General features: G+C 41.0%; 1 protein-coding gene across 6 annotated transcripts in view; it reads right to left on the bottom strand.

Moving 5' to 3' along the window:
* Positions 1–12366, bottom strand: part of LOC140729726 (paired box protein Pax-6) — a 44688-nt gene that overhangs the window by 22060 nt on the left and 10262 nt on the right. For 2 of the 6 annotated variants that reach the window (XM_073049839.1, XM_073049844.1), the window contains exons 2-7: positions 9560–9619; positions 9266–9320; positions 6388–6518; positions 5939–5980; positions 5587–5802; positions 4608–4773 (exon numbers count right to left, since the gene is read on the bottom strand). In XM_073049839.1, the coding sequence (XP_072905940.1) occupies positions 4608–4773; positions 5587–5802; positions 5939–5980; positions 6388–6518; positions 9266–9275 (565 nt within the window). In that variant the 5' untranslated portion in view covers positions 9276–9320; positions 9560–9619. Of the gene's footprint in view, positions 1–4607; positions 4774–5586; positions 5803–5938; positions 5981–6387; positions 6519–9265; positions 9321–9559; positions 9620–9870; positions 10003–10923; positions 10945–12366 lie in introns of those variants that run through there. The other 4 variants (XM_073049842.1, XM_073049840.1, XM_073049841.1 and 1 more) reach the window with 4 other exon arrangements.

The following is a 12366-nucleotide window of genomic DNA, read 5'->3' as shown; positions in this document are numbered from 1 at the left end:
CGATTTACTTTTAGATTGGTCTGTGATAATCCCGCGGAATGATATCTCACAATTCATGGTGTGGCATCTTTTGTGAATATCTCCCGGAATGATATCTCATAACATATGATAGGAGAGCCTTTGGGATATTCCCACGGAATGATATTTCACAACATGATTGGCGAGCCTTTGTGATAATCCGCGGAATGATATCTCATAACAGATGATGGAGGGAGCTTTGCTGCTGGAAACAGTGCGGAGAGATAACCGACTATCACTGGTAATGTAATCCCTCTTCTGTTTAATGTATAAGAGAACATAGTGATTACACCTCAGGATCAGGGGAAGACAAGCTGAATCCAATAAATGAAGGACTCTCAATAATAAGACTCCCTTTCAACGACTGATATCCTCGCCGCCAATGGTGCAATTCTACACTGCCGTCATAGAGAGCATCCTCACATCAGCCATTACTGTGTGGCTTGGTGCAGCGTCCTCTCACAATGTACAACAACCACAGTGAACTGTCAGGTCAGCAGAAAAAGTCATTGGCTGCAGTCTACTGCAGGACTTGTACGTGTCTAGGACAAAAAAAAACGGGCAGGAAAAAAATAACTGCGGACACTACTCACCCAGCAAAATGCCTTTTCCAAAAACTCCCTTGTGGAAAACGCTATAAGGTTAATCAAAGAAAAATACAAACTATCTAATAGTTTCTTGCCCCCGGGCAGATAATCTGATCAACCATCATAGTTAGCCTCCCCTACCCCCTCGATCTATTCCTTCAGTCATGAGACTACACCATAAACACTTTTAAACCACTTCTTATAACGCTGTTTACACTGTACATACATGCTGGTACTTATGCACAATTTATTCCATATCTGCACTTCTACGTTTATTATATAATGTTTTATTTTATATAATTGTTGAATATTGTCAGTTTTTATGTAACGCCAAGATACCACAGCAAATCCCTAATACATGTAACTGTATATGGTAAATAAAGTTGATCTTTGATAAGTTTCCCCTGAACTGGAATCATTATTGTAACGTCAGGCATGCGGCATCAAGATCCCACAAATAGCAGTACGATCGGTGTTATTGTGAGGTAACAGAATCGGGCCCTTCGTCCCATTGAGTCTGCTCCTCCATTCCATCATGGCAGTTTTATCTTCCCTCTCAACCTCTTTCTCTTGCCTTCTCCTCGTAACTTTTGACGCCCGCTTTAAAAAAATATCCAATGACTTGGTCTCCGCAGCCGTCTGTGACAATGAGTTCCACAGATTTACCACTCTCTGGCTAAAAAGATTTCTGCTCATCTCTGTTCTAAAGGAACATCTTTCTACATGGAGGCCATGCCCTCTGGTCCTAGTCTCCCACACTACTGGAAACACCCTCTCCACATCCACTCTACCTAGGCGCCAATAAACGTTGCATACATTACAATGCTTAAAGTAAAAAGAAACGGACTTGAGTGGGAATCTATTCCCTGAAAGCTACGAGCGGAGAGAGGTCGAATGAGATCTTTCTGCGCTGCTTGGTTCTCTGACTATACCAGGGTTCTCGGAGCATACAGTGTGTGAGGAATAATTCTGTATTCACAGAAGCTATGCGGATTCGTTTAAGGCCCGAAGTCACCCATTAGGTTCTGTCGGAGAGTATATTTATTAAATAGTCACCCAGGGTTCGAATGTAGAGCAGTCAAGGCCGGGGCTGACTCTGCCCGCGGCCTGCACCGTCCTAAATACTTAAGGCAATTGTCAAATCCTACCTCCGCCAACATCATTACCGTGTAATTGCAGTAAACAAGTTTGGATCTCCCTAGCTATCCCTAGGGATTCTAATCAACATAATTCACCTAAGATATCTAGACAGCCTTAACAGTCTCTTCGCGTTCGTGGCCCCCCGACCCCGTTCGGAAACACATCATAGGGTGGATTACATCATCGAAGTGACTCCTGTTGGCGATTTCAATCTTGACCTATAGAATGATCACAATCTGGCTTCTAGTCTGAATTAAACGCAAGTAGTACCTTAAAAGTATCATTTATTCAAAAATTAGTCGCCATATCCAACAATTCATTGAAATCACACCAACCAGTGTATGTCCTACATATAATTCTTAGCCCGGTCTATACTAAGTACCACAGAAATGAAGGATTTTTTTTTAAAGCCCCAGGCTTTGGAATTAAAAATGTGTTGAATGGAAGTACCAGTTATTCCGCTTATATTTGCTTTCCCGGATCCTCCAACCCTCCACTTAACATCTAGAAGTGCCAGAAATAAGAGGAGACTACCGAGACTGCCGAGTCTCCTGTTACCCAGTCTTTTCAGCAAAGTTTGTTTGTCCCTCACTAGGATGAGCGGCGAGTTCAAGTTGTTTTAGAAGTTTGGACTCTGGACTTTTCAAACACCCCTGTGTTCCAATACATTCCTTGTTAGTTGCGCCGATTGCTTCATTAAGAGTGCTATAACAAGCTGGGGGATATTTTACAGAAAGCAATGCGCTGCTGTGTATCTTTTAGTGCCCTTCTTATATTGTTTGCTTCTCAGAAAGCTGACATGTCTAATTGGCAAGTGGTGCGATATGGTGTCCGGGGGTCTCATGTGTAACATTTCTACAGCTGTCTTCTAGAACTAGACCGCTTATTCATGTTGCTTAATGAGAAACAAAACGCTCTCTAATGAGCAATTACATAGCGACAGAATTGTTCCCATAACAAATTCTTGCGTGTGGCAGAAACATCCTTTGTACAATATATTCCGCGCACTGTTGCCGAATCTGTGAACAAAAAGCAGGTTGTGGACGGGACAACCTCCTTCCCGGCATGATGACTGTCACTCACAGGCTCGCTAATGACACACAGGATTGAGAGAAATGCTTCACTCGCCGGTCTCTCTCCACCTCCCCCCCCACCCCCCCCCCCCCCGCCACATCCTTCCCTCCCAACCACCATCCCCTCCAACCAGCGAGTAACATCACTTCCAATTACACTGCACATTATCTCGCTGCTATCGCGATAATAAACATCGGCTAACCTTAAACATGAACGACGTCACCCACGCAGTTGGCTTCGAGCGAAGAAAGTTACACACGATAATGTAAAGTCTAACCATCCCTGTAACTTGCAATATTTCACAAATATTGGAACTCAGCTTAGCTGCAGGAATACAGTTGCAGCATCACCGTATTATATAAGAAGCAACTAAATGTGATTATTCATTTTTTTTTCTGAATGACCGGTCCGGGAGCTGTTTATGTTCTGAGTTGCTTCGCTCTGGCATTCTCAACATGGTCATTATGTGAACAGAAAAGCTGCCTTAGATAAATTTGCACAAGGCATTTTCTCCTCTGGTCCTTGCTAGCTGAAATTTCTGACTCTCTTAAAGTATTCAAGGATAGTCCATTCACCAATGAACCGATTTTAAATTAGTACCTTCTTATAACCTGTTTGGTTGGGATTTTCCTGCGCCGCTTAACCCATTTGCCACACTGTCACTGCGATTCCCGTTCTAATTTACGACATTTGATACGTGCTACAACACTTTAAACTTGCTTCTAATTGAAGATGTTTAAAATTGATAAAATAGATAAAACATGTGGTTTAAAGGAGTTTAATTAAAATTCAACCTAGTTATTGAAGGTCTTTTAAAATTTATTGCGACACGGTGAAAGATATTTTAAAATTAGGACTGAGGAATTAGAGCTTTGACCATACAAAGGGTAAATCCAATAGTGGGGTCACTTCACTCGGTCTCTGAAGGTCCCGGGCTAGCCGTGTATTAATTTTCATAGTTGTCCAGAATTGGGAAAGGGGCGGATACAAGACACCATGGGAAAGATATCTTGAGTATGTAAAAGATAAAATATAACGGCACGATGCAGGCGTAGAGTTGTTTGGATTTATAGTAAGACCGGCCTCACCGTTGGGCCGATTACAGTAGTCATTACGTGATTTGTCTGTTATATGGGTTGGATAGTTTCGAAGATCTTCCCGGATGCAAATTAATTTACGGGTTCAGGGACGGAAAGGTGTAGCATGGAAAAGACCATTCTTTAGTTTGGTTTCTGCTGCTTGGTTGTTCGGATTTCTCCTCTATTTTGTTTTGTACGTGATTACCCGAACGCAATATATTTTTGCAGTATCTTTGCATTCCTCCTAAACTTGTAAGTAGAAGCAGACAAGAAATACATTCCATAGATAACGAATGATTAGTCATTAAAGGTCTGTTGAATAAGGTCTAATTGAACTATCTGGTTTGGGTCGTTTCTGAAAAAGCTTCTTCCCCACCGTCATCAGATTTCTGAATGGATAATGGACCCAAGTGCAAACCTCACTAGTTTCTGTTCCTTTTTGCATTATTTATTTAATTTTATTTTTACATATATAGTTTTATTGTGCATTGCAATGTACTGTTGCCGCCAAACAACAAATCTCATGGCCAATGCTAGCGATATTAACCCTGATTCCGACTCTACTTAGCAGTTCATCTTAACGAGATAGATGAATAACCGGCGTTGAAGTTCTCTGATCTAGTACATTTGGAAATGCTTCACTTTGGACTATTCACCTGCCCTGTTAAAGGTTGGCCTTTACAAGAATGGCCGTGCAGGTTTCCCTTACCTTGATTTGGGTGGCCTGGTACGGAGCCTCCGGGGTACCAGCCTGGTCGGGTACCCCATGCACCTGTTTGACCGTTCAGCATCCTTAATTTGTCATACATTCCATCGGCTCCCATTTGCTGCTTTTCGCTAGCCAGGTTGCGAAGGACTCGGTTAATCGACGATACCTAAAAGCGAATCCCACAATGTTCTTAAATAATTTTTACCCCTTAGTTTGGATGTGGAAAATCAAAGATGAAGGAAATTAATTTTGGGGTTTATAACCAAATTAGAAAACAATTAACATACAGGAATTATGACCACCTAATCAATGTCAATTGATCTACGAAAATTATTTCATATTAAGAACGTATTGGACGCTGTGGCTAAGTGAAGTACAGACTTAAAGACTTGCGAGCAGACTCGATGGACCGAATGGCCGGATTCTGCTCTTATGTCTTCTGGTAAACTAGACAGTCATCTATGTCAATTAGCAAAACAAAACGGAATAAACCGCAAACATCGTTGACCAAGTTTAATTAATGCATGTGAATTGGCACAAAATTGTAATTGAATCTACAACAATTGATTCTGTCCGCTCCATTAAAACGTACTTGTTACGCACATCCATCCATTAACTACCGAATCTAAAATGAACCTTGAAAATAATTACTGGGATCAGCATTTCAAAACTATTTCGCCAGATTTAAATAATTTCACTTCACCTCGCTGCGTGTTTAGCTTTTGTAAAATGTGGCTTTTAAAATGTTCATTTAAAGTGTTCCGTGGGGTAAAATTTATCAGCGACCCTTTTATTTATAGAAGTCGTATGTGGCTTTTCTAGTCAGCCCCTTGGTTTTGGTCCTCTTGTTAATGAAATCACACATACACTAAAAAAAAATTAGTCCATGTCAAATACTATGTTTTTTAATGCGTGCACTCGTTAATGGTAATAAATAAACCATTCCCTCCGTTAAAAGTTAATTAAATGTTTTACTCACACTTGGTATATTGTCGTTAGTACAGACCCCCTCAGAGAGCAATCTGTCTCGAATTTCCCAGGCGAAGATCGACGGACACTCGCGTTTATACTGAGCGATCTTAGACACAACCTCGGGAGTTGCTACCCTTGGCTTGCTCCCGCCGATTGCCCTAGGTCTGATCGATCCCGTTTCATAATACCTGCCCAGGATCTTACTGACACAACCGTTGGACACCTATATAAATGTATACATACGAATAAACAAAAAACCAAATATATTAAAGGACGTTTAACAAGTGAAATGGGTCTTTTTGTTTGATAATATATATTTATGTAGATATTTAAATATAGTTAAGCAATGTTGGGCTTACTTTTCGATTATCCACTACTTGGACTTTTGCGTCAGTATGGTTCTACAATACAAAAATATACCTTAAGTGGCAAAGGGAAACGTACCAATATTGCATTAATTTGGCGCGTGCCAAAGTTATGAAAAAAAGTTTCAAACTTAATTTTGTTTTTTTTTTGCATCAACATTGGGTCTACAATACAAAAATAAACCCTTAAATGGCAGGGGGGAGGGGTGTTACCATTTTACCGTCAATTCAAGATAATTTCTTTTTTGCTTGCCAATTCGTAAAGAAATTGCTTTGAAGGTACGAATGTAATTTGTAGGAAGCATTTTTGGATTGTAGAAAACCCCTTTCTAAAAATTGTATTAATCTGATTACATATGCAATAATAACACTATGACATCTTGCATGCATTATAGATCGATATGAAATGACATACATATAACTACGACGGCTATAATGTTTACCTGGAGGATCCTTGAGATATCGCAAGGTCTAGCCCCACTGTGGGCGAGTTCCACAATTTTTTGTCGAGTCGAATCAGGCAGTGGTCGACCATTAACAAACACACCGCCGAGCTGGTTCACTCCACTGTGACCTAGGGGTAAAGCAACAGCGAACATATTCAACGGCCGAGTCGAAGGGGGGAAAACATTCAGCAAAGTTCGCTGTTCTCATCGGCCTTGGTTAATCCCGCCGGAGATCCCAATTGCAAAACAAAACTGACCTATAAACGCGCTCTTTCGTTCTAAACACAAAAACTGCCAATCAAAACGGACGAACTGATCAGCAAAGAAGGCGTCGATTTGATTCCCTAAACCGAAAAAGAAAATGTAATAGACTAATCGACCCAATCACCACATTAAAACCAGAGAGACAACAAAAGCTAACATTTTGTTTTCTCGAAAGCGAACGAGAGAGCACTTAATCGAACAATTAATTCATCGCATACTCTGTCTGCAAATTCATCTCAACTCAACATGGCAAATAATTCATTAATTCCCCGAAACTACAACGGACGTTCGTACTCCGAACACAAACCATTCCGTTTGCTTTTTAAACAAACAGAAAATGGGCAGCAATTGTAAACTGGTGAAGACTCCGAACCTGAATCTCATTCTGCGACTGTGTCCCTGGAGAAAGCTCATGTAGAACCTGTTCTCTCTCCCTAGGAACGTCTGCTAAATTGGCTCCAGAAAGGCCGGCCACTTAGCCATAAATAAGCTCTGAGTATAGGAGGGAAAACGATGAGCTTTGCTGACATTTGCCTCCAAAATCAAGCTAGCTGCACGTCAACTTTGAGCTTAATTTCTAGAAATAAGCGGAAGTATCCCTGGATAGTGCACGGAAGGACTAATTGAAAAGATCAGTCGCAAACACTTGTGGCAGGCATGTCACTTTATGACACGGTTCCACTTTGAAAATCGCATCGTCACGACAAATAGTATCATGATAAAACGACCCTTTCTGTCCGCATTTGTATACCATTCATAGCGTATTGCTCCGTACTCATTACCCTTAAAGGAAGGCTTCATTTTAAAGTTGCTTTGGGGCAAGGCGCGGTCACGATACCGGGGACGCGCGCCCTACTTAATTCAATGTAGTTTTAAGATGCACAAGCCACTTGATATCTTTTAAGAGCAAATATAAAGAGACTTATTTCCTCTATACAATTAGATGCAATATGCATTTCTAGTCCTTTGTCTGCCTTACGTGTTTTAACAATTATATTTCTATATATATTAGGAACAAAATTCTACTTTATCTCTTCGTCCTATATCCGAGAAAACTTTTTTAAAAAACTCAAATCTAGGATTAATAGTGCAATTTTCTTTAGGAAATCTTTTAAAGGGTAATGGACCTTGTATACTGCTCTCACGCATGTCTGACGTACCAATGTTTTAACTATGTCATCAGTAATTAACAACAACCGACAAAAATATATATATTCTTAAACCGCACAACCAACCAGAACACCACGTATGAAAGAAGTATGGCATTATCAAAGAACAGCAATAGGTGTGAATCTTCTAAACAAACCCGGCACCTCATCTACCTGGGCTTACTGGCGCCCAGCACAATGAGGGAGTATCCAGTTCCCCATCCTAAGACTCTCTGTATATTAAGTGGTATACCTTACACTGACTAAACTAATACCAAAGGCCTTTGCAATTCCCCTTCCAGTCCCCTCCCCCTACACACACATACACACACACACACACACACACACACACACACACACACACACACACACACACACACACACACACACACAACACACACACACACACACACACACACACTCACTCCACCTGCTAATTTCCGGATTTAAATTTTTTAAAAGAGCGCTATATAGAATCGTACCGTCGGTACAAACTGTACAGATTTTTTAAATGCGTATCTTAATCACGGTATTAATCCCTGTGCTTAGACGGCAAGCAATCGCCCAGTGGCAATGATTATGCGCCCTGTATTCCATTGCAAGTCATCTAATACGAAAACATATGGTGACAATTTGGATGTTAGGCAGCATATACACCCAGGAGTTATTAGTACAAAGCCCGCAGAGCCTGACGCGACCTTTAGACAAACTACAGGCTTCACCCGAATGATATCTACTCAGCGATTCGCACAACAGTTTACTCGATAATACACACACATCCCATTTCAATTAATCCCATTAAGATTAACAAAAAAGTGTTCCGAGTTTATATTTACACCTTCTCGATCAGCGGTGATTTTGATGGCACTTTTTGGTGCCTTTTACTTACTTAGCAACTGATACAATTTCCCATAAACGGAAATGCTAGGAGATTGTCTTGGCGGGAGGGGATGTAAATTTGGAGCAAACGCTCGGGATTAAATATTATAGTTATTCTGACGGAGAGCGACCGTGATTAGACATGAACAAAGAGCGCACAGGCATTTGAAGCTTCCAACTTAACCCCATCGTAGAGTTCGAGAAAATGAGAGCTGCGTATATCAAGTGTCCTTACGAAATAAGGAATCGTAGACAACTGACGTGACCGAGTATCAGTTTCTATTCCACTAGTTAGTTAATTAAGAAAGCAATTCTGTTAGGCTAACTAGACACACATGGACAGTGGGTAGCTAGTACCATTCACACACGGTCACTTGCCGATAGTCAGCAATGTTTACCTACTAAAGCTAAAAACTGATAGCCAGGGTCTGTCTTGCTGATTTTTATACAATTACCATTAATCATAGAAGCCGCATATTTGTCTTTAACCTTTGAATTACAAGAAGAACGGCCTGTTCTTGGCAGGTACATTAACAGCTGATATTTATTTGGTGATTGATACAGGTTGGCGTAGCTTCACTTACTGTTCTGCATGTTGGATTGTTACACCAGTGTCCCACGTGGCTTGTTTATAGTGCTCTATTAGTAATAAAAAATATGCGTTAAATAGGCAGTGTCACGTCCGTGGAAACTCCACAAATCTTACTTTAAATATTTCCACTGATCGAACACACTGAAAAGTATTAAGAAACATGTAACGTATAAGTAGAAAAAGGCCGAATTGTAAAGTACAAACTTTAATCGTTTTCTGATATTAAAGGAAATGTCTGTAATTAAAAATCACTCGGTTAAAGAAAACTTTAATAGCTGAGACGTACCTGAAAGCTGTATTGGCAATCTGTGACCACAGACATCTGTTTACCACTGAAGGCTTCCCTCTATGAAAAAAAACGAAAAAAAAGTTTATTATGGCAACCAGGAAGTTATATTGATTTGGTGTTTATAATCGGCGCAATTTCGCGAATTTCCCTAATTAGACCATTTTAAGAGTCAGATCATTCGACAACAATTTGACGGCTTGTAGGTGTTTGGCCTTAGCTACAGGAAGGATAAAGTTTGCATTAGAGTCCGGTTCTTTAAAGACGATGTACCATCCTTATAGAAAGTTTTTTTTTCTTTTGCATATTACTTGCTTTGAAGAGGCGCTAAAGATTTCCGCTCGAATTCTCCCCTTGCATGGAGAACGGTGAAAGACCCGTTTTTATTCAATTCAAGAACTTAGGCAGATGCCCATCCGGAAGTGGTTTGCGTCTGCACACGGGGTTCTTGTTTCTTGTTTTTGAGAGTGCTCGGGCCGTAAGCTCGTGTTAATGACTTCAATTTGTTGCTGGTGCAATAATATTGTGTAATAACGACACGAGTGTGGGCGGAAAGCCGTCTCATTTTAATACCTTTAAAATATATTTAAACTCAATTCTTGGCGTCCACTTTGGAACGAGGGGAAAACTTGAGGGATTTTCCTGCGGATACAGTATTACTGTATGTTATTTTGTACCGTTTAATTTGGATTGCTTTTTTCCCTGTGGTTTTTTTTTGCCTTACAACAAAAAGGTCTTAAGGTACTGTACACCATAACGCACTTTTGAACTTAGTTATTCATGATTAACTTCTCTCCCCCCGGCCTTTAGATCCTCTTTACACTGAGGTATTCTGACACACGCTGTATACCTCGCCTCGTTGCTTAAAAAGTAGTAAGGGAAAGGGTCAGAACTGATCGACAAAGACTACAGAAAGTGAACAATGCTCTCTATTCTCCTTACAGCCCATACCCATCGAGCATGCACCCGACAACCCCCCCCCCCCCACGTTCCCCGACCCTCCAGCTGCCCCTCCCTCCCGGACTCCCCAACCAGCAAGCAACACAGTGTCCAGTTAAACGCAACGCGCTCTTCCAAGACTTTCAACTCCAAACGCCGAGCAGTCACTAGGTAGAATTATTATTTTCTTTTGTTTTCTTTCCAGCACCCCCCCCCCTAACCAGCCCCCTTCAGAAATAAAGCAAGTAATTTCTGTTATGAGTATCGGGAGGTAATTGTGTTGCTGGTACGGGCTGTAAAACGATACAACAGCGCAGTGGGACGCTCAATTGCGAACAGACAATTACAATAAAGGTTCTATTGAAGGGGTTTGCTAAAAGCGGGGTACAATAACGAAATGGACCAGCTTTCACTGTCTTTTTTACCTTCTCTCTTTTTTTTCCGAAATACTTTATTCTGCTTTCTTTGGTACCAGAAGCAGGATGCGTATTGTTTCCCCGCAGTAGCCCCGCTATTCTCTCTGAACCCAAATTCCTGGACGCTCGCTTTTTTTTCCCTCCCACCCCTCTTCCTTCTATTCATTACAAATCAGCGGAAAATAATTTATAGACTAGCTTTGTTATCTGTTTCTGCACGCACACACTCAGAGAGTGAGAGAGAGACAGAGACAGAGAGACAGAGTGAGTGAGAGAGAAATAGAGACAGAGAGAGATAGAAAGAGACACAGAGAGAGAGAGAGAGAGAGAGAGAGAGAGAGAGAGAGAGAGAGAGAGAGAGAGAGAGAGAGAGAGAGAGAGAGAGAGAAATAAACTTCAAACAAATCCTTTCGCCCAGCATGCCGACTACCCTGCGTAAATATTTACTACGGGGAAGGGTGGGTACCTGATTACCCAAAGAAGTCAGCGAGAATAAGGTGACCGGGCGCTTAAGTTCTTCAAACTGAGGCCAGGAAAAACCACCGCTGCCCAGGAGACTTCAAGAACGATCATTTGTTGAAGAAGTGGTTAGCCTGTTTGCAAAATTTGATCAACATATATACAAAAACTGCTTTCTTTCAGCTATGATGGATATTTTTCCGCGGCGTTGAAGCGCCTTCCTAATTAGTCGAATTGCAAAAAGCAATTTATCACTTTCTGAAAATTTCACACGCTGTTTTACAGCCTAATCAAACTGCATTTTTAGTTAATATAAAATAATACCAGTAGCTCGGTATATTTCAATGCAGTATTTTAAGCCCACTGTTTACTATTGTCTAGCGTTATAGAGATAAAATCCAGTGCTAATCAAGCGCTTGTTTCTCAAAGGCCTGGCCGGAGAGTCCTATCCCCCACTAGCCTTTCAGTTTTACGCCGAACGGCAGGGATCAAACCTACCGATTGTGAATTTCCTTCTTCTGCCTTACTGCAGATTTCGACCCAAACTGCCACTCTATTTTAGCTGTTCAACCGCTCGCGGCTGGCCGATGTTATGAACTATTCAATTATACACCACAAGCGCACTGTAACAAGCATAAAACCACAGTAATACCTATTCCAAAACCTGAAAATTAAAAAAAAATGTACCCTGGGAAATTCTACAAATACATGCGGCCTTTCACGTTGTTTCATTTTAACCTGGATTTGTACACAATTTCTTCTCCCGGTGCTATTTCCCAGTTTTTGACGGTGAGGATGCTTGTAATTTGCAATAGAAAAATGTGTTCCCATTCTCCAGAGATCGCTGTACGGATAATTTTTCAACACACTTATTGGATTGCACGGTGCTGCAAAGTCTATATTAATGCATTTGGATACTTAGTAGTCAGTTTAGAGAGATCTTTGCAAACTTTTTGTCCTTTAAGTGCTAAACCTCGTACTGGCGTTTCTCAC

The sequence above is a fragment of the Hemitrygon akajei genome, chromosome 6 (assembly GCF_048418815.1).
Source record: "Hemitrygon akajei chromosome 6, sHemAka1.3, whole genome shotgun sequence".
Classification (NCBI taxonomy): Eukaryota; Metazoa; Chordata; class Chondrichthyes; order Myliobatiformes; family Dasyatidae; genus Hemitrygon; species Hemitrygon akajei.
This window is presented reverse-complemented; position numbering and strand designations above follow the sequence as displayed.